This window comes from Balaenoptera ricei, chromosome 19 (assembly GCF_028023285.1).
Source record: "Balaenoptera ricei isolate mBalRic1 chromosome 19, mBalRic1.hap2, whole genome shotgun sequence".
In the NCBI taxonomy this organism is placed as follows: Eukaryota; Metazoa; Chordata; class Mammalia; order Artiodactyla; family Balaenopteridae; genus Balaenoptera; species Balaenoptera ricei.
Window position 1 is genome coordinate 34,520,023 of NC_082657.1, and position 23,281 is coordinate 34,543,303.

General features: G+C 38.1%; 1 protein-coding gene across 3 annotated transcripts in view; it reads left to right on the top strand.

The window, feature by feature from the left end:
- Positions 1–2,325: 2,325 nt before the first annotated feature.
- The window catches only part of LPCAT2 (lysophosphatidylcholine acyltransferase 2), a 63,510-nt gene continuing 42,554 nt past the window's right edge, over positions 2,326–23,281 (top strand). The window contains exons 1-8 of one of the 3 annotated variants that reach the window (XM_059904895.1): positions 2,326–2,600; positions 9,425–9,564; positions 10,845–11,062; positions 12,375–12,487; positions 14,403–14,463; positions 15,395–15,453; positions 16,729–16,763; positions 19,836–19,890. In XM_059904895.1, the coding sequence (XP_059760878.1) occupies positions 2,430–2,600; positions 9,425–9,564; positions 10,845–11,062; positions 12,375–12,487; positions 14,403–14,463; positions 15,395–15,453; positions 16,729–16,763; positions 19,836–19,890 (852 nt within the window). In that variant the 5' untranslated portion in view covers positions 2,326–2,429. Of the gene's footprint in view, positions 2,601–9,424; positions 9,565–10,844; positions 11,063–12,374; positions 12,488–14,402; positions 14,464–15,394; positions 15,454–16,728; positions 16,764–19,835; positions 19,891–23,281 lie in introns of those variants that run through there. The other 2 variants (XM_059904896.1, XM_059904897.1) reach the window with 2 other exon arrangements.

Consider the following 23,281-nt stretch of genomic DNA (forward strand, 5'->3'; position numbering starts at 1 on the left):
AATAACAGTGAACAACAGTAATACCCCTTCCATTAATAGAATGCTTACTATATGCCAGGCACTTCACATGCATCACTTCATTTAAGCTTTATAGCAACCTAAAGAAGGGAGAATATTATTAGTCAACTTTTATTGATAAGGAAACTAAGGCTTGGAGAAAAGTGATTTTCCCAGGATACCATAGATATTGGGTAACATCCTGAGTCAAGGCCAAAGATGACCTAGAGAAGGAGCTTTAGCCGGAAGCTGAGTATCTCCCTCAGCAGCATTAACCTCCACCTCCCCCAAAACCCTCTAAGTAAACTCAGCTAGGGGAGAAATGTGTGTGCTTTCTAAACACAGCTTCTATTAATGATAAGCTCCTTACCTTCCTCCCCAGCAGATTGCTCATTTTTAATCCCTTCCTATATAGAAATTCTAGAGCTGCTACAGAACAGAAACTTAAGGCCTGGGGTTATTTCAGAGGTCCTTTCTGGCTCTGATAGACTATTACTTCAGGCCTCTCATGGTGGGGCTGGTAGGGAAGGGGATGAGGAGTGGACAGGTCTCTCTGGAGGTGACCTTGGTGGAGTCCTCTTTTCTCCTGTGGCCTGCCCAATCGCTCAGGTCCTTGAGGGCTCTGGAGAGACTGCCTTCTGTGCTAAAGAGCCACAAGGGTCTGCCACCCTCTACTTGAAGACCCCAAAGCTGGGGCACTTTATATCACGGCTGTAATATGTTGTTATTAAGGTTCTCTGTTAAATACTGAGAAAATTCAGCTGCTCCACTGCGTAATACCTAAAAGGTGCCATTTCTTGAGTGCTTTTCTATGAACACTACACATGCATTATTTTACTTACTTGATACTACTGGGTTGGCCAAAAAGTTCGTTCGGGCTTTTCTGTAGCGCGGTGTGGAAAAACCCAAACAAACTTTTTGGCCAACTCAATACAATCCTATGGGGTAGGAATTCGTCTTCCCATTCTGAGATGAGTATGCAAGCTCAGAGAGGTTAAGTGAGTAGCTGAAGGCTGCATCTATCTGGTAGGGTTGGAAGATTCTGAGATTCTACAGTGGACACCTTGGAAGGAGCAGCTGTCCCAGGGCCCAGAGTCAGATTCTCATCATGCCTCCAGCCTGCTGTGAGCAGTTGACCAGTAAAGACAAGTCATTCACCATCTCCATCTGCCTCTCAGCCACTCAGGGCTTGACCAACTGGTCTCAGGTCCTGGGAAAATCCTCCCCCTAACCCCCACCAACAAAAGGTCCAGATAGGCCCTTGAACTTTCTCAGGGTGAAGTGGAGCCACAGCCCAAGTCACTTCCCTTTTTGAGGCCGGGTTGCTCATCTAGTGCAGAGGGCAGTGGTGGTTTTGTCATTTTCTAGTAATTGCAGCTCAATTTTCCTTTGGAGAACTATCTCCCCATTGTCAGTCCATATTTTGAGTGAAAGAGATTCCACTCATGGCACTAATTTCTATATTAGTCAGGACTCTCAGCGGTAACTGATAAATATCCCACCCAAACGGGTTTAAGCAAAAACAAAACATACACCAGAAATCAAACCCACCCTGGATAATTAACCCTCTTAATGGAACAGCCCAGGGGTTGCTCCTTGAATTGCTGGATTCAGGTTGTTTATCTAAGTTCCGTTTATCCCTGATTACGAAGGGGGCAGCGGAGGCTCATGGAGACACTGATTTGACCAAGTCAAAGAGCCAGTAAAAGCGAAAGGAGGGGCTTCCCTAGTGGCACAGTGGTCAAGACTCCACCTGCCAATGCAGGGGGCATGGGTTCGAGCCCTGGTCTAGGAAGATCCCACATGCCCCGTAGCAACTACGCCCGTGTGCCACAACTACTGAGCCTGCACTCTAGAGCTCATGAGCCACAACTACTGACTGAGCCCGTGAGCCACAACTACTGAGCCCGCGCGCCTAGATCTCGTGCTCCGCAACAAGAGAAGCCACCGCGGTGAGCAGCCCCCGCTCTCCGCAACTAAAGATAGCCCGTGGGCAGCAAGGAAGACTCAACGCAGCCAAAAATAAATAAATTTCTTAAAAAAAAAAAAAAAGCAAAAGGAAATCCAGGTCCGCCTGACCCTAAAGCAGAGAACTCAGCCTAAACTGTCTCTCATTGGGGGTGCCTTGCTCTGAAGGAAAAACATTCACCCCCAAGGAGGCTGAGGTATTAATCCCAAGAGTAAAAGCCAGACAACCTAAAGGGCTGGCGGGGGGGGGGGGGGGGGGGGGTTGTGCTCAGGGGGGTGGGGCCAGGGCCTGGGCCTGTTCAGAGCCAGAGGGGGCGGGGCGAGACCGGAGGGCGGCTAGGTAACTTTGGCGCCTGCGCAGAAACCCCGGACTCCTAAACTGCTCCCCCTCAAGCCTTGGCGGCAGCGGTAGCTCGCACGGACCGCTTTGGTCTCTTCGCTCCAGTGAGACGCCGGGCTCGGCCATGAACCGGTGCGCTGAGGCGGCGGCGGTGGAGGCCTCCGGGCCCGGCGCGGGCGTCGGGAACGCGGGGCTGCGGCCGCTCATAGTGCCCCGCCAGGCGTCCTTCTTCCCGCCGCCCGTGCGCAACCCCTTCGTGCAGCGGACACGGCTGGGCGCGGCGAGGCGCATCCAGGTGCGGGGCGAGGGTCTGACAGGGGACGCAGATTCAGGTGCGGGGCGAGGGTCTGACAGGGGACGCAGATTCAGGTGAGGGGCGTCTGACAGGGGACGCAGATTCAGGGGAGGGACGTGGGTCTGAGAGAGGAGGCAGTTTGAGGGGGGCTTGGGTCTGTCAGGGGAGGTTGTTGTCAGAGGGGAGTGCGGGTGTGAAGGGGAAGTGGCTGAGGAGGGCGTGAGCCTGGGAAGCGAGGCTCTGAGGAAGACAGGGATGTAGATCTGAGAGGGGAGGGCTTTTGAAGGGGCCATGAGTCTGCAGGGGACAGAGCTGCGGGACTGAGAAGTGAGGGCCCTTGGAGGATGGTCTGGGGGCGTGAGTGAGAAGAGAAGATGCAGAGGACATGTGGGCCTTGGAGGAAGGTCCTAAACAGGAGGAGGCTGAGCAGGCAGGCCATTGGCGGAGGAAACATTCCACGCTGAGAAGAGCGAATGACTCTGGGAGAACTTCGACTTGAGTCTGTGAAAGTCTAGTGGGACGTCGTCGTAGCACAGGAGAGTGGGTTTGGGGAAGTTTTTGCTTTGCCGAAGGGAAGGAGAGGAGTCAGTTTGGGATGGGAAGAGTAAGGGAGAAGGCAGAGAGCCCAGGGCTGGAATTAGAACAAGAAGAAAGGCTGGGATGATCGGGCTGAGCAGTGGCATCCAGGACGGGCAATCACAGTCTAAGAAAAGGGATAATATGGGGCAGCTGAAGGGATTCAAGAGTTTTTGGTCCTGAATCAGTTTTCACCCAAACACTTCTACATTCAAGGATGCGAAGCAGCTCAGACTTTCTTTCACTGTTAAAAACGGCTATATACAAAAAGGAAGTTTCCTGTCCTTTCCTTTTTCTTGTAAAACGCTGCATTTACCATTAGCACTTACACTCGCTCTTTGGACTTCCTGTTTGGTGAAGTTAGTGATCAGAGAACAAGATTGACTATGCAAGCTACGTTTGTCCTTTGTGTTCTGCATGGAAAAAATGGTTTTAATATTTTCCTGTCCATCTCACCCATTTATTTACTTTGGATTTGAAATAGTGTAATTTTTGCACGGCATACTTTTGTGCCCTGAGACTGTTGTCCTCTACGATGGAAGCAGGTTAAGTGGTGGGCTAAGCAGCATGGGATGGTGGTTAGAATAATGGTAGATGGGTGTCTGGTTGAAGAAAGGTGTGAGAGAGGAAGATAGTGAATGTAGTAATACCTCTTTGTAAAGAAACTAAATGTTTAAAAATTTGATCTTCATGTCTTTAAATGGATAGATATTCCCTTTATATCTTAAAACTTCTGAAACACTTAATAAATACATTGACTATCGTTCAAGATTCCTTTTGGTCTGATTTAGTCAAATCGGTCATACTTAAATGAAAGTCATGTCTGTCTATTTGGCTTCATGTTTTGGAGAGAGGCTCAAAGTGGCATATTTATAAGTATTTATATTGTACCTGGAGTAAATTATTAAGTTTTTGAGGGTTTTTTTTTTTTTTAATAGCGTGCCTGCAACCATTTTGAGAGCACTTTCAAATAACCCTGTAAGAGTTGTAGTATGATGGAAAGATCACTAGTCTTAGTCAGAAAACCTGCTCAGGCCCTGCCATTTATTAGTTGTGTAACTTTGGCCAAGTCACTTAACCTCCCTGAACTTCACTTTCCTCATCTATTAAATTGGAATAATAATACATGGAAGAGGGATTAAAATTTAAGTGAGATAATGTGTGAAAGAATCTGGTATTGTTTGCTGATCTTAATATTGATAGTTATGCTATTTGTTATCTACAATTGTATACTGCACTTAAAATTTACCACTCGGATTGGATAGAAATGAATATAGTCTCAATATTTTTTAAAAAATTAAAAATGCATGTAGACCAGAGATTCCAAAGTAGTTTCAATGGCTTGAACAGTCTGGGTAAAAGGAAAATTTAAATAGACATGATTGAAAAACAATGTTGTCTGTATTATCCAGTTTAAAAGATTGATATACTTGCATTTAAGTATGATTCGATATGATTAAATCAGACTAAATTGAATCCTAAATGATGATCAACGTCTTGCTTAAGGACTGGTGTGACTTTTGCATCTCATTATAGGGCTTAGCTTTACTGCTCCCCTTCTCTTTTTTGACCGTTTAAGGGTCTGCTACATAGTGGCATATAAAAAATTAGCCTAGCTTCTATTTCCTCAATAGAATATGGAACTAAAATGAGTGTTTGGTTGTAATTGTGGGGTCATTTACCATGCCAAAAATATTTGTTGGTTGCCTACTATGTGCCAGGCACACTGTTAATCCCTGGAGACATAGCAATGAACAAGAGAAATAAGGACCCTGCCTATTTAAAGCTTGTATTTCACTGAAAAAGTTAAACAAGCAAGTACAGAAATATATAATTCCATGTTTTAGTAAGTGCTATGAAGAAAGTCCAGAGAAGAAAATAATCCCAATAGAGTGTTGAAAGAAGGGCTTCCTACAGAGATGACATATTACCAAATGGCAATATAATGGGTAATCCTCTTAATTCAACAGAGTTACTCAGAATTGATTTTGTCATCTTAATAATGTTTAAAGATTAAAATTTTAAATCAACTTTGTGTATATACTAGCATCAAACAATTGCAAAATGAAATTAAATAATCTCATAATAGCAATAAAATAACATTAAATACGAAGGAATATATTAACCAAAAGCATGCAAGACCACTACAATGAAAACAACAAAACACCATTGTGAGAAATTAATGAAGATTTACGTAAAATGAAGAGATATACCATGTTTATAAGTTTGAAGAATTGACATTATTAAGATGATAATTCCTCCCAAATTGATCTATAGATTCATTGAAATCTCAACAAAAATCCCAACAGGCTTTTTGTTTGTGTGGAAACTGACTAATTCTGAAATTTATGTGGAAATGCAAAGGATCTATATTAGCCCAAAAAAAGCTTGAAAAAGAAAAAGTTGGAGGACACACACTACCTTATGTCAAGAATTACTACAAAGCTACAGCAATTAAGAGAGTAGGGTAGTATCGACAGGACAGATGAATAGATCAATTGAACAGAATAGAGAGCCCACATGTATGTTCAATTGATTTTTGACAAAGTTGTCAAGAAAATTTATCAGGGAATGTCAAGTCTTTTCAAAAATTGGTTCTGGGGAATTCCCTGGCGGTCCAGTGGTTAGGACTCGGCGCTTTCATTGCTGGGGCCAGGGTTCAATCCCTGGTTGGGGAACTAAGATCCCGCAAGCTGCAGCGCAGCCAAAAAAAAAAAGGAGGGGGGATGGAATTGGTTCTGGAACAACTAGATAAATCTATGGATAAAAATGAAACTTGATCCCTTCTGCACACTACACAGAAAGTAATTTAAGATGGATCATAGTCTTGAACATAAAAGCAAAACTCATATATCTTCCAGAAGAAGAAAATATAAAATATCTTCATGATCTGGAGATAGATAAAGATTTCTTAGAAAGGATGCAGAAGAGAACTAAACAGAAAATAAAAATTGATAAATTAGTCTTCATCAGAATTAAAATTCTTCTCATCAAAGGATACCATTAAGAAAACGAAAAGGTGGACTTCCCTGGTGGCTCAGTGGTTAAGAATCTGCCTGCCAGTGCAGGAGACACGGGTTCGAGCCCTGGTCCGGGAAGATCCCACATGCCGTGGGGCAACTAAACCCGTGTGCCACAACTACTGAGCCTGCACTCTAGAGCCCGTGAGCCACAACTACTGAGCCAGTGTGCCACAACTACTGAAGCCCGCACACCTAGAGCCCGTGCTCCGCAACAAAGAGAAGCCACCACAGTGAGAAGCCCGGGTACCACAATGAAGAGTAGCCCCGGCTCACTGCAACTAGAGAAAGCCCACACACAGCAACAAAGACCTAACACAGACAAAAATAAATAAATTAAATTTAAAAAAAAACAAACAAATAAAGAAAATGAAAAGGCAAGCCATGGAATGGGAGAAAATATTTTCAATACGTGTATTGAAAAAGGGCTTGTAAACAGAACATATAAAGAACTACAAATTGATAAGGAAAGGACTAACTACCCAATAAAAATGGGCTAAAGACTCGAACAGACAGTTTAACAGTTAGGTTAAAGGGATGACCAATAAGCACATGAAAAAATGTGCTCACCATCATTGTTCATCAAGGAAATATGAATTAAAACCACAATGAGATATCATTTTACACCCACTAGAATGGCTACAAAGACTGACAACACTGAATGTTGATGAGGATGTGAAGCAACAGGAAATTTCATACTTTGTTGGTGGAGATATAAAATGATACAACTACTTTGGAAAACAGTTTGTCATATCCTGGCCCAACAATTTCACTCCCCTTGAAATGAAAATGTATGGCCACATAGAGACTCAAACATTAATGTTTACTCATAATAGCTAAAAACTTATAATAGGCTAAATGTCCCTGAACAGATTAATGGATAGATTAAATGTGATATGTTCATACAGTGGAATATTACTCTGCAATTAAAAAGACTATACTACTGATACATATGACAACATGGTTGAATCTCAAAAATATGAAGTGAAAGAAGCCAGACATAAAAGAGTACATACTGTATGGTTTCATTTATATGAAAATAGAGAACAGGCAAAAATTATAGTGAAAGAAAGACTGACTGTCAGTGGTTGCTATACACTGAGGATATATTGACTGCAAAGAGGCACAAGGGAACTTTTCTGGGTGATGGAAATGATCTATATCTTGATTATAGTGGTGTCTGCATAGGGTTATGCATTTGAAAACCTCATACTTAAAATAGGTGCATTTTATTTTATGTAAATTTTGCCTTAGTAAAATTGATTTTTATAAAAGACTACAAACACCAAATGTCAGCAAGGATGTACAGTAACTGAAATTCTCATACACTACCAGTGACACTTTAAAATGATACAGCCACTTTGGAAAATTGTTTGGCCAGTTTCTTATAAAGTTAAACTACATCTATGACCCAGCAATTCCACTCCTAGGTATTTACCTAAGAGAAACGAAAACAACTATTCCCAAAAAGGCTTGTAGAAGAATGTTTGTAGTGGCTGTACATAATAGCCCACAACTGGAAACAGCCCAAATGTTCATCAGCAGGAGAATAGACAGATTGTCACGTGGTCATATAGTGGAATAATACTCTGCAGTCAGAAAGAATGACTTACTGACATCGAAAGCAACATAGTTGAATTTCAAAAACATTGTGTTAAGTGGAAGAAGTGAGACACACAAGAATGCATAATGTATGGTTCCATTTATATGACACTCAAGAACATGCAAAACTAATAATATATGATGATAAACATCCAGCATTGGTTGCCTAAGAGGATAAGGATTGACTGAAAGAGATATGAGGCAACTTTCTGAGTGGCAGATGTGTTCTGTATCTTGATTGAGGTGATGTTTACAAGAGTACACATTTATCAAAACTCATTGAATTATACATTTAAGATCTGTATATTTCCTTGTATGTAATTTTTAATTCAGTCATACACATGTACACAAATAATTTGATAGAGATCTGATAACTACAATATTTTTGGCATTTCTCGTAAATTATTTGATGATGCTCAGATTCACATTACGGGCCAGTAGAGACAAGAAAGGCAGCACTGAGTAGTGTAATTGGCTAAAAAAAAAGAAGACAATTTGTGATATATAAGGATAGCTTAGGGCTTCCCTGGTGGCGCAGTGGTTGAGAATCTGCCTGCCAATGCAGGGGACACGGGTTCGAGCCCTGGTCTGGGAAGATCCCACATGTCACGGAGCAACTGGGCCCGTGAGCCACAACTACTGAGCCTGCGCATCTGGAGCCTGTGCTCTGCAACAGGAGAGGCCGCGACAGTGAGAGGCCCGCGCACCGCGATGGAGAGTGGCCCCCGCTCGCCGCAACTAGAGAAAGCCCTTGCACAGAAACGAAGACCCAACACAGCCAAAAATAAATATAAATAAATAAATAAATTTATAAAAAAAAGAAGGATAGTTTATTTCACTTGAAAGGCATTATGGGATAGGATTAAGAGCAAGAGCTTTATAACCACATTGGTTTCAAATCCTGTTTCTGCCACTTACTGTGTGATCTTAAGCAGTTTAACTTAATTCCCTCTGTGCCACTCCTTTCTTGTATGTAAAACAGCTTAAGGTTGTAAGACTCAGATAAGTTACTACATGCCAAGTGCTTAGAGTGCCTGGTACATAGTAAGCACTATTATTTGCTGTTCTTATTTATTTAGTTTTTATTCTTATTCTTATTCTTAGTTTTTATTATTTTTTGTATTTTCGCCCCCATCTCCTTATTGTTAGTTATAAAGGACTGGCAGGTATATAAAATAATACATTTACTTCTTCACACTCTTATGCCTTTATCATCCTACTTATAGCTCTCAAAAAGCTATTTCCCCCTCTTACCTTCCCAGCTTCTGCTTGCTTCTTAAAGCAAGACGTTTCAGCGTCAACTCCTCCAGGAAGCTTTCCCTGACTACTAAGCCCAACAAACCTTTTCTTTGTTCCCCCAGCAGCCCCTATTCACATTCATTGATATACAGATCAGGTAGTACTTGGTTTTCTTCCTTGTTTCTTTTGCTGCTTTGTAGGCTTTGTGAGGTCAGATACAATGTCTTATTTTCTTTGTGCTTAGATCCTTGTCTGGTATAGGGTAATGCCCAATTCATCTTTGAGTGAATGCATGAATAGCATAAGATTTTCCTCTTATGTATTTTTGTTTGATAACTACAGCATTAAAATAATGTCATCTATTTTTTTAATCAACTTTGATTTCAGATTTTCTTTCTCGGAATTATCCTGCTTCCAATTCGTGCCCTGTTGCTTGCATTAATTTTATTACTGGCGTGGCCATTTGCTGCAATTTCAACAGCATGCTGTCCTGAAAAGCTGGCCCACCCAATAACTGGTTGGAAGAGGTAAGAAATAACTATGTCTAAATATTAGGAAAATCAAGATAAAGAAGAGTTTGTCAGAGTTTAGTCAGTGATCAACAATTATGACTCTGAATATAGGATATTTTGGAATATAGTTGTTACAGGCTGTGTCACTAAAACTAAAAAATAGGAGGTATGGAAATTCTGTGAAGGGATGAGCTCTTTATCTTTAAATAAATAGAGATCTCAACTCTAAACTACAGGGCAAGGAGAGATAGGTCATTTCCCTGTGCCCTCTGGAAAAGTTCTTTGGTTTTCTGTGTCTCACTTCTCCTTACCGTGAAATTAAAGTTAGAGAAACTTCCTCAGGAGTTAGTTGCTTAATAGTGCCTCACTATATTATTGTATGAGTTTTGAGAGAATTCTATAGGAAGCCCATTTTTTAAAGCTCCCACTGGATGTCTTATGGGAGACACTTTTCATCTAAAGCTATAATGCTTATTCACATACTGAGATGTCTGTCATGTGTTTGCACTTCTAGGGCTATTTTTTTGTTTCTCTACTCAACTGAGTTTATCAAGGACAGAGACTGGATCTTACTTGTCTTGTGTGTCCAACACAATTCCTGGCATAATTTGACGAATTAAGTAATCTTTAATGACATTCTTTTTAAAGAGTAAACAATTCAATTTCTGGAATTGAAATTTCTTTGTTCCAGAGAAGTGAGATGGTAAATTTACTTCTTAAGATTCTTGATGATATCTAAGGGCTATAATGATATAGGTAATAAGGCTTACTTTTAAAATTTTATTCCTAAAATAATTCTGAGGACAATTTCCGCATGCCGGTTCTAAAAGTGTTTTGGGAAGTAGCAGCATCCTTGTTACACAAATATAGATTTCCAAAGTGACTCCTTTGAAGGACAGTACTGATTTGGATTTCTCAGTGGTGGATGCATGTTGAAGATTCATTCTTTTTACTTTATAGTCACAGAATAAAGGAGCCACTTATTAGCCACATGGCCTTGGTAAAATTACTTCTCTGGGACTCAGTTTTCATGTCTGTAAAATGGGGATAATAATAAATGCTATCTATTTCATAAAATTGGGCTAAGGATTAAAGAAATTAATATGCATAAATTACTTAGAACAGTGCCTGGCAGAAAGAGCTCCACTGAAGTGTTAGCTATTCTTCTTAGCTCACGTTTTAAAATGAAGTGCTCCAGCTTGTCTTGGTTTTTGCATTGTGCTTTAGAGTAAAACCCTGCTGTTAGCTGCAGTTGGCAAAGCTAATTATGTCCTTTTTTGTATTTATTTCCAAAGGAAAATTAATCAGCCAGTCTTGAAGTTTCTAGGCCGTGCCATGTTCTTTTCAATGGGATTTATAGTTACCGTGAAAGGAAAGATCGCAAGTCCTGTGGAAGCACCAATCTTTGTTGTTGCCCCTCATTCAACATTCTTTGATGGAATTGCCTGTGTTGTGGCTGGGTTACCTTCTATAGTATCTCGACATGAGAATGTGCAGGTGCCTCTGATTGGCAGTAAGTACTTTATAAGATAACAGAGATAAAATATTTTCACGCTCATGCTTTCAATTTAGAAAATCATGTATAGTTCATTGGTAGGCTTTTTAAAAACTTTAAAATAATAAAACACTTAAAACATATTTCCTTGCTTTTAATGAGGTACTATATCACAAGAATGAATTTATGAAAAAAGATTAAAGACTTCCCTATCTGTACCCTTATCATTCTTTTTAAGTCTAAACTCTGTCACTGCACCATCACCTCTTTCTGCTCCTAAATATAGCCAAAAAGAACAGTTTTTAAATACCAAACATGGTAGATTTTTTGGAGAGAGAATTTAATCTAAGAATCTGTGAAAGCGCTGGTTACATGCTATTTCAGTGAATTTCTCTTCAGGCTATTAGACTGATAAATAAATGCACTAAGTCTTTTCTCCTAACTCTGTTTTCTTCATTATTGCCCAGATCTCCATGAGAGGCAAATGTGTAACTCTTTGAAAATTATGATGTGGAACAATTAATGCTTCCTGCCATAAAAAATAATGAAGCAATTGAAATGTCTTTCCCACCAGATGCTTTGCTCTCTCCCCAGGGGATTAGTCTCCAAGTAACTGCTCCCACTTGTCCCAAGGTTATTGCCAAGCATCAAGTGGTGAGAAAGTGCGTGTGAAAACTGCCTGATGTTGCCTTGGTACTCTGGAGAAATAATAGTAGTTCTTACAGCTTTGTCATTCATCTAAGAAAGACAGACTCTCTCTCTCTCTCTCTCTTTTTTTTTAAGGTAACCACCTTGCTTTGTGTAATATGACATTTTCCCCAAAAGTTGTTTAGCAATAGTCTTTTGGTAAATTGAGGTTTATTTTGCATGTGCTAGGAAGCTACCTACTTAAAAGACTATTGCGCTGAAAATTTTAGTAAGATAAATAATAATTGCCTCCTACCCACGTATACTATGACTTCACATAATCAGTTTGCAGGATAGTCCTGAAATAAAACAAGATAATCTTATAGTATATTCCAAATGTTTAATGTCAATTGAGGAAGAAGTCTTTTAGGGAGAAAACTGCATTTGCTTCTTTTCGTATTCCTGCTGCTAACTTCTGTTAAATCAGTGAAATATTTTTAGGTCTAAATATCCACCTATCCTTTTGAAACTGGAAGCTAAGTTCTAATAAACTTTGAATTAGAGGGCTTTTTTAAGTTGTTCTCTTTGATTTGCTATCATTTTAATTTTCCATATAATTTGTTTTATGATTTGTCTGGTATCATTGCTATAGTAGCTTTAGCCCCCAAAATGACTTAGTTGTGACGTTTCATTTGTTTTAAAGGAATATTGCGGGCTCTGCAACCAGTGTTGGTGTCCCGTGTAGATCCGGATTCTCGAAAAAACACAATAAATGAAATAATAAGGCGGGCCACATCAGGAGGGGAATGGCCCCAGGTAAAACACAGTAGATGTTTATTTAAATATATTGAAAGTTTATTTATTGTACACTTGTATACATACTCATTAGGATCCACAGATCCAATACTGGGGGACACCTTCTGCTAGACATCTAGAAGCAGAATAAATGAGTGAGGGTTAAAAAGTCCTCTTCCCCATGAGATACTCTGTGGAATTAAATGTATCATTCTTTTTTATTCTCCAAACTCTTTGAACTGGTTTTTACTTTGTCTCATAAAAAGTAATTCTCTGCCTCTGAATTTATTTACCCTTTTAAAGATGAGATACTGAAGCTCAGTTATACTCAACAATATGTTGGGTTTCTTTTGCAAATGATTAAAATCTTAAGTTTATCTTAAGTATATTTAGATAGTCTTTTTAGTTCAGGGGCATCTCAGAATCACCTGCAGAACTTTTTCACATTTTACCATCCCACCACCTCCTTCCCCTGGAATGCTTTTTGAAGGTGTGGAAGGGGCAACATTTATTGCATAAATGGAACCTCATGGGTGATTCTGATAAGTACCCCTCTATCTTTGCCCAGGTGAAAACAAGTGATCTCTAGCAGAACTCATGGTCCTGAGGTGATCTGGCCACTCATGGTGATTTGTAGTTGTTAAAAGTACCAAGAGGCATATGACCAACCAGGAGGTTTTAGAAACCAAGGCATGTAAGGAATGATTTAAAAAGTCACTGGGAAGAAATGACATTCGGAATAAGGGTGTGATTTTGCTCTTGGCTCCAAGGAATGTATCTAGGACTTGTGGGTGAAAGTTAACAAGTAGGTAAATTTCAGTTCATTTTGCTCATCTCAGGTTTTCTGTCCAGAATTAGAATGGTCTGATTTGGAATCTCTTTCTGGAATGTTCAGGCATTGGCTAAGCAACCACTTGGGTGGGATATTGTAAAAAGAATTCAAGCATTAGAGATGCTATATGACTTTTAATGCCCCATACAGTTCTTGAGATTTTATGATTTACTCTATATTAATTTATTGTTCATAGTATGTAGAATATCCACTCCATGAATCATATTTGATATTGTATCCGATTGGGATAGGAAACCTGTTTTTTTTTTAATTGGAGGATGGAACTGCACCTATTCACAATTTTTATTTTACAAATTACTTGTTATTGTGACAATTTAGCTTAATAATGTTTTCCTTCTCTCATTTTTGTAAAATACCCATTACTAACTGCTGTTAGTGCAGGGATTTTCTTTTTTGTTTTATGTGCCTAGCAATTTACTCATTGCTAAATTCTAAAAGCTTCAGAAAAATGAAGCTGCCATGCTGTTCAGTTAATGAGGAACTGTACTGCATATCTTTTGCGTGGAGAACATAAAGAAGTATATTAAAAGCTAAAAACACCTCCTCAAAAAAGGACATTAAATTGTATTCCATATGTCAATGAATTGAAGTAAGCATAAAGCATATTGTAGGCATTTCCTCCTTTTTTCTCAGTACGTCCCAAAGCTATATGTTGTAAGAGGGAATATCATTTAATGGGAAAACTGAAACAAAGAAGTAGGAAATGATTTGGTTAAGGATGTACAGCAGTAGAAGAAAGCATTTAATATTGCCTAAAATGCACACAAATGCACGTGATTCAGGGTCTACATCTTCTTCGAAGCCTATTCAGATCATTAGCATCATCATTAAGAAACATTTACTGTGTGTATTCTCTCTTCAAAGCTTTAATTCATTTTCTAATTATCTTAATGGCCAGACTACACTTCTTTTAGAGCAAAACCGAATAATCAGATTCTAGCTTTCACTAGAATCAGGTGTTAGCCTTTTATTTTATTTTTGCTTTATAAAAATAGGCAACTATTTGCAAAGTCTTAAGAAAGCAAGTAAAGAGCTAATCTATTCATTAGACTGAAATATTAAATCTATTCCTTTTCTCCCAAGATACTAGTTTTCCCAGAAGGTACTTGTACTAATCGTTCCTGTTTGATTACTTTTAAACCAGGTGAGATCAATTAAATTATGTATTGTGACAAAGTAGTACGGAAGATTTCTCAATGATCTGATAATAAATATACAAACTAACTTGTCAGTTTGCTTGGAGCATTTCTTATTTTCTGATGAAATGTTTTTAATGATGTGGATCCACAGAACTCACTCCTTTACTTTCTGTTTTGGTATCATAACCCCTTCCTCCTTGGAATGTCCCGCGCGCGCGCGTGTGTGTGTGTGTGTGTGTGTGTGTGTGTGTGTGTGTGTGTGTGTGTGTGTGTGTGTTGGAGCAGAAACCACTAGCAGATTTTTCTTTTCCTCCAAAGATAACCCTCACAGACACTTGGGGTCCTGTGTCATCAAGTTAGAAAACCTACTTCAATTATCATTATAATACCTTCAGTTCCTTCTAAGTTTCACTCCTTTTTAAAATATTATGAAGTTGTGAATTTTATAGTAGTTTGTAATTTCATATGTCATTTCATAGTAATTATTAATACTTTAAAATGTTTTTGTATTGGCTGCTAGAATGCTCAGAGCCAAAGTTAGAACTCACTTCTAGCAAGTGTGGTAGTTTAGGGCTCAAGCATTTGGTTTCAACTAGATTTTCTTCTCTTTATTTTCTCTTTGTCTTGGTTTCATCATTACTGTTTTTTTTTTAATCCTGTTGAATAATAGGTATTTGGCAAATGAAAACAAATGGAGATATAAGTAATATTTTAAATGACTTAGGCATAACATTTAATATTTTGCTTACATAATTCTGAATTCAAAAATCTGTCATTTTGGCTAACACTAGGGATTTACTAACATTTAGCCAATAGTTTACATGTACTCTTAAAACATTTAACATATTTACATCATTTATTATTAATTTTTTAATTCACTGTAAAGCTTGTGTTCATATAAAGGGCATGTTATAAAATTTCACTATGTGGTTATAGGGGCCTTCATTCCAGGAGTTCCAGTGCAGCCCATTCTCCTCAGATACCCAAACAAGCTGGTAAGCATCGTAGTTTACTATGGGAAGAATCTCAACATTCCAAACAGCACAAATTCTCTAAGACCCCTTTTGTTTGAATAAATAAAATAGATGAATAGATAAATGGTGGGAGCAGATGGGTAGACCCGTTCTCCTTGCCACAATTTAGTTTTTAAAAATTTGCAAGATAGGCACATATTGTTTGATACCAATTTGACATATTGCTTTTGCTATTACTAAGCTATAGGAAGATATTTCCTTAGCTTCTACCCTGTAGTCACTGTGGTGGTATGGTTAAGTCTCAGATTCAGGGTCTCTTAGACTGGACTTGAGAAAACTCTCATAAATTTGTAGTTTTCATTAAGCCTAGAAGGAGAAACTTCTCCTGATTCAATGGTCATTACTGGTGGAGAAGGATTGACGTAGTAGATAAATTTGGAAGAGGCTTGGTGTTTTAATTACTGGCTCAGTACTTAGTAGCTGTGTGACACTTGGCAACTAGCTTAAATAAGAAAATATCTGAAAAGAACCTAACATCCTAAAGAAAGTCCATGTGGGCTCAGGAAATACTCTTCTGCTGCAGCGAGGAGCATTGTCACCTTCTGGGTATTGACTGCGTCACCATTTTCCTAAAGAAAGTGGTTTCTTGGCAGGGGTAGGGATGTTCTGTTTCGGAGAGGAGCTTTCTTTACTAGAGAATTTACATTAAAAGGCAGGATGTAATTATTAATGATCTATGTCATTTAAGATTGAGTTCTTATTCAATGCAACTTTCTATCAGCAGCTGATTTCTCAACCTTGGACACTTGTAGTTAAAAAATTAAAATTCATCAAATTTTTACTCAGCATACTTCTACCTGTGGGTTTGCATTTGTCATTTACGCAAATTCTTTCACTGTGCACTACCTCACTACTGTAGTCTTTTCTCCAAAAGAAACTTTTTTTTTTGAGAACTGATGTATTCTGGTTTTTGTAAGCCAATTAATTATCCAGGTATGTTCATATTAGGAGAAAAATAGTTAAGCATGCACAAGTTTTTTAAAAGATTCAAAGCAACTTAATTCCATAAAAAGATAGGTGGTTACATATGGAAGGCAGATTTTTGCCATGTAGATATGTGATCCAAGAATTTATAGATCAGTTCACTCTTGTTTAACAATAATAATATGCTTGTCTTACTTTTCAGCATATTGCTTTTAATTCAGAAAGAAAGTATATTCAGTATCAAAATAAAATTTTTGTTTTATTTGGTGTTTTTTCTCTGAACTAACAGTTTAAATACTATTGTTATTCTAGGATACTGTGACATGGACATGGCAAGGATATACATTGTAAGTCGCTTATATTATTATTAGTTTATATAAATTTTATTCGAGCGAAGAAAAAGAATTTGTTCTTTTTTTTAAAAAAAAAAAAAAAGCCTTATTTTTGTAGAAGTAAAGATTTCTAATCAGATCCTCAAGTCTTGTAACTGATAAGTTTCTGCAGAGAGCATAACTATCTTGCCCATTAAACCCCAGTGTCTGCCATGTGCAGAATTCTAGTTGTTTGTCAGGTTCTAATGGGTCTCAAGTGTTTATCTACCAATTCTTAAGAAACATTCCAGTGATCTCATTTGCATCCTACTTAGCTTCAATTTTGTAGTTTCATTCCCATTGCAAATTTAGCATTATCTGGTGTCTCCATCTTTATTTTACTGTATTCGTTTAAACAGTCCAGAGCAGTTTAGTCATATGTCCTGAAATAGTTGTGATGTGTCTGATTTGAGTTGAGGAAATAGCTAACCAAGCTTTCACTTCCACTCTTGGATTTTAAGAGCCTAGGGATCATACAGTTTCACTGTTAAGCTAGCTGAAGTGAAACAGACCTTTTAAAAAGGGCAGAACATGTAGAATCTTAACTTTCTCTCAGGAAGTTCTTTTGTTTAGCTCCCCTGCCTGTTTACGTGCCTCCTTTGGTCCTTTACCTGCATGGAGAGTGTCGATATCCCTCTGTGTTCACCTCAAGGAACCTGGCTGGCTTTGGGTGGCAGAAGAGAAAAAAAAATAATAAACCTTCCCCAAACTTAAAAAGATTTTAAAAAGACAGCCTGTTTATATTTTGGATTTGAGGACTTTCCCAGGACTTATGAAGTAATGCCTCTTGATACTGTTATACACAGAGCTCAAATTATTGATGGATAGGTGACGATCACTTGGAAATATTTAAAAGAAATCGTCATTTGCCTTCAAGTACATTGTAGACAATCCAAACAACTTCTGAAAATTAGATTTTTTTTAACTACAACATACTTATTTTCTCCATTTTTTTGTGTTTGTAAGTTGCTTTGAAATGATACATTTAAATCAGAATAGATGGGCCAATTACATGTGTTAATAAACATTGATACGCATGAGACATTTATGTTCCTGTTATACTTCAGTCCCTGGTAGTTGAAGTTAAGTAAACAACACCAAAAATAAGGAACATAAATTGTAAAAGGTATCTAGACATTATGCCATCTTTAACCCTACAGGAAATCAGTCTATTCCCTTGGCTAGAATACATATTTCCTGTCATTACTAATTATGAATTCCTGGTTTTCAACTTCTATACAAGGGAAAAGTAGGAGAAACAAGTAGTATGAGAGCATTTTAGAAAAAGAAGTGCCTGAAAATTGAGGGGATAACATATTTATATTTCCAGAGGTGTGTCATCCTTGGGGCCTTTACAAGTTAAGTCCTCATAGAGATAGTGACTTTGGGTTCATCGTGACCTTTTTTGGTTTTGCAGCTGGGCTGGTGGATGTGAAGGTCAAATAGTAAGCTTTTCTGGAAGGGAGATCAGGGGTAAATAGAGTGATTGAGTTAATCTAGGCTCTAACCTGAGAAATGTGTGACAGAGGGGGAAAAATAGAATTCAGCAAAGAAAGAGAGGAAAAAAAGTATTTTCAGAGTTAAAGATTTCTTAGGATTTATAAACAAACACAAAATCTTCTAAAGATACAATGTTGTTTTATCCAAGTGCCACATCATACTTATGTGTGGTAACCTCTTGTTTCCACCTTTATCTTCTGATCTTCATGTTATATTTAGCACTGTGTCTCTTACTTCTAAATCAGTTTTCTCAGTTGCCCTGGCTCCGAGTACTACTCTGACTCAGGATCTAGGGAAGGGATTTTACACCAAAGCAGATGTCCTAGCGGAGAGGAGACTCAGGGACTAACCATCAAGAAGGGAAAGCCTTGGAAAAGCTGTTTTATGTTAGTCTAAGAAGTGTTGTTTGGTTTGTCTGTAGTGTGGACAAGTCAAGTTTAAAGAGATCTTGTGTGTGGTTTCATTTGTGTTTTGTTTTTTTTTTTTCTTTAACAGCATTCAGAATTTTCAGAACAAAATATGTATTCAAGTCATTGAATTCCAAAGCTCAATTTAAATCATTAAAGAACAATTTACTTAATGATAGATAATATGGATTGGCTTTGTGGCTTGGAGTTGATAGTAAAAGATTCTTTCCATTTCAAACAGAAGATAGGAGAACTGACACATTAACAATTTATAATTAATTATGGAATTAATAAACCTGTTTCCTAAATTCCTTCTTTTAAGTAAATTCCTTGTTTAAATTCCTAAATTCCTTGTCTTAAGTAAGTCCCTTCAAGCAATTTTTACAGGTAAATCATATTTTAATTTCTTAATAGCAAAAAAAGCTTGGTTGGTTATTTTCTTAAACATGTAGTCTAATTTACCCTGCCTGACTTCTGGGTCATTCGTCTACATGAGACGAAATAAAAATCCCATGGAAATCTTATCCAGAGAGTCTAAATATACACTGGAAAGCTGCAAGTAGGAACCATTTCAAAAATTATCTTGGAGAGGGTTGATTATAACCACTTTAAAGAAAGCCTTTGTCTAGCTTTACAATGAAATCTGAAACTTTTCAGAAAATTTCCCCATAGCTAAAACATTTATTAATAACTGGGACAGTGATGATAAAGTTTCTGCTTTTAAGGAAAGGCCCACTGGTTTTTTGTTTTTTTTAATATTAGAAAAGAATTTAGTAATGTTTTACTCAGCAGTTTTTCTATAAACACATTAATGTACCTTAAAATGTGACCATGGTTAGTTTCTCTAGGCCTATGAGTCTCAGCTGTCAAGAAGACTTCAAATTTGGGGTTTAGTCGGCTGAGCTGCGGCTCTGACCCACAAATACATATTTGGTATTGCATTCAGCAATTTAACTTTTGAATATCAAGAATAGTTCTCTAAACCCAAGAAGTGTTATAGCTACAGTGTGGCATTTATAAATGGAGAATACATACAAAGAGTGACATGGGGTTGCTTGTATGTAAAGAAAAGATTGTTCAGTAATATTAGATGGTACTTGTATTACCACATAAAGATGGCCTTCTCTTTTTTTCTCTTCAGCATTCAACTTTGTGTGCTCACTTGCTGCCAGCCCTTCACAAAGGTGGAAGTTGAGGTAAGTGGTTCAAAATGTAGCCTTGGAGCCTAAGATTTGGCCTTACCTTTCATTGTGAATTTTCAGTCTAGAGAGACCAGATGTAGAAAGATTGGAAGTTAAATCCGCCACCTTGAAAATAAACCCTGGTCTTTTGCAAATTGTGTGCCTAAACCCAGTCTGTCAACCCTAGCCCTTAGAACTGTGTTAGGAAACACAATTTCCTAACTTCTGGGAACTTCCAGCATGTCACCACCCTGGCTGGCCAGATTTGCATCACCCGTTCCTATCTTTTAATCCTTTTAGTTCTGACCTCTGCCAAGTTGTGTGATATGCCTTCACATCCTGACCAAAGGAGCTACAGTAGCTGGTAGAACCCCACAACTTCTTGAAGAAGTATGTTCTGTGAAAGCTGAGAGATTGTGGGAGAGGTAAAAGTGAGGGCCTCTCACTCTTTAGAGTGAGAGACCCTCACTTTTGGAATCAATCTGCACATGGAAAGCCTGAGGAAATCATGTTGTATGAGCCGTGAAGGCAGCTCATATCATCGTTCACAGGACAGTTTTTCAGTTTAAGTCACAGTAGCAGCTGTAACACTGGAGGAGTGATTAGAATGTTCTGAAAATTCTGACCAGATTTTTAAGACTCTGAAGGTTGATTCCAAGAACTATGCTTAGTTTCCAGGAATGACATGGAATAATGGACCCCTGAATTCAGAATCTCGTTGGCTTTAGTGATACCCTCAGGTAACCTCTGAAGAGAGAGGGTCAGAATAGTGGTTCTCCAGACTCTTGCCTGGATTTTCCAATTGCATCCATGGCTTTTGTAATGAAAACCTTAAGTTTGCATATGTAATTCAGAGTTCTGTGCGGGGGCCTGTGCTCCAGGTGACAGGACTGTGGAATGGAAGTCACAAGAGTCCTATTTTATTTTGTTGGATAGCTTGGTTGTTCAGCCATTTAGATGTTGTCAGCAATACCAAATGATGTAGGAGGGCAAATTATGTCAAAGTGAATTTAACTTCAGTGAAATTTTTCTTGAGACTTGCAGGTTGTCTGCCTGCCTTGAAAATACCTGTTTACTAATTATATGCCACACCTCCCCACTTTTAAAACCAGCTCAGTATCTCACAGCTCAGTGTGACCAGAAAACACTACATCTTGGAATATACTTGGAATATACTTAGATGTTTCTAGAGAAAAAAACTAATCTGTATCCTAATTAGTTTAGGAAGTACCAGGGTAAATAAAATGAATCAGATTTCTTTTCTCAAGACTTCTCAGTGCCTTTGAAATGTTTGACCACTGAACCCCTTTTTCTCTGGATACCTCCTAGAGCCAGTTTCCATAGAATACATTTTGGGAAACCCTGGTAGAAAGAAATATCTTATTATTTCTAAGTACTTCGACAGAGCACTGCTCTTCCTTCTTGAATAACTGCTCAGATAGCTAGCCCTGTTTTCTTTCTCTAAAAAAATAAATAAATAAATAAGAAAACCCATACTTAAAACAGCCATACTATCTTCTCTGCAAATTTGGAAGATTATTTATATATATATGCTGTTCCTTCCTCTAAATTTACCCCTCTTTAGCTAAGATGAAATCTAGCAATAGATGTGGAAATGCACATAGAACTGTACATTTTTTTGTCTAGCACACGTGTCAGTGGTCAAATTGTGTTACAACAGAGGTATGCAAATTCCTCATGCTTTTGCCCTGACCACTATTACCACATTTCCTTTCCATGTCATGGCTGTCCTTCTTTCTTTTCAATTACAATATTTGCATTCTCCAACCTGTTCTCAGACCTGTTTGGATAATATTTTCTGCAAAGAAAAGAATATATCCTTTGTTCGATAACTTCACACACAAAATGGCTTTCAACCAGTTGAAAAAAGCGGAATAAGTAGGGATTTGATGTACAAGAATTGTGGTGCAGGGTAAGAAGATGGAAATTTGTAGGCTTCAAATTGGGTATTCTTATTTTAACTGTAATTTAATTTGAGATTTATGAGTCTACCTTCCACCCAGGGGATTCCTAACTACTTTATGATTTTTGAATATTTTAATTCCCCACTGTTGGGATGTAACTGGAAAATGTATCCCAGCAGCCTGCCAGGCACTAAGTATACCCACACCCTGGCTCAAGACTCTCAGGAGCTGGGCACTAGCTCTGAGGCTCCAGCTTTTCCACCACATCAAAGGAGGCCCAGCTTGAGCTGCCCCAATGCAGCTTAGTCAGAAGTCTCAGTACATTTAGTTGCTACAATTTCAGTTGTCCTGGTTGTTGAAAAGCACCTCCTCTGCTTTCCTTTTTCTTTAAAATGGATGGAAATCCTGGGTATTATTTTTAACATATGTTTTTAGACCTTCTTGAATATTAATTAGGTAAACCTAATTCAAGATGTATTATTCAAGAATATAGCCTTAACTTTATGGTTTTTAAAATGAGCTATGAGGGGATTGTTACTAAAATGTCCATTTAGACACACTTGTTCTTGTGATTCGAGGACTTCTCAGTATGTTGAAGGCTGTATCCTTTAGTTTCACAGGTCTCCCCTCATTAATGATGATTATCAATCTCTTTAATTACCAAAATGATCAGATATCTAAAAATCTAGGGAATATAATATTTAGGACTATTTCCTTACCCACTCCTTCTCTGCTTCCCCAACACAAAGACTTATTTTTGAAAAGGTTATTATTTTCTTGACTCTTGGGTCTTAAAAATACAGGTTCCAAACCTCATGCCCTATGTAATTGGTCTTGTGGCATCTTTGAACAATGATGCCATGTGTGTCTACAGAATGGTTCTATTGAAAGTTATTCTTTGAATCATAATGTGGCATAGTGGGTGTACTTAAAGCATCTTTTAGTGATCACTTTTATCAGCCAGCTACTCCACAAGTATTCCTTAATAAGCATATGGCTTAGGGGCATAGGGAATAAGCTAGCTAGTAGGGAACATCCCAAAATATGACATAAATTAAGAGCCTTCTAGTTTATCTCATGAGAGAGAATATAAGCAAAGTCAGACTATATAGCACTCTGTGGATAACAGCTAGTTTCTGAATGGAAACATGACATTCACACTGACTCTACAATCAGTTTCCTTCTTCATGGGCTATATCTTAGTTTGCATTCAAACTATGTTGACTTTAAAGCCATCCATTATATTAGAGATACATAAAAATGATTTGTCTGTAGACATACATATTTTGCTTTAGGAAAATTCCTTGGCAAAGCTTATAGTGAGCTTCTAGTGGCTGCTGGCATTACTTAATGGTAGGTAATTCATTGCCTTGTGATAGAAAGAGTCTTTTTTTTTTTTTCATTAAAAAATTTCTGATGTAGGAAAGGATTATAATAATGAGTGTTATGATCAACACCTATAGAAATATATCACTTTTTAA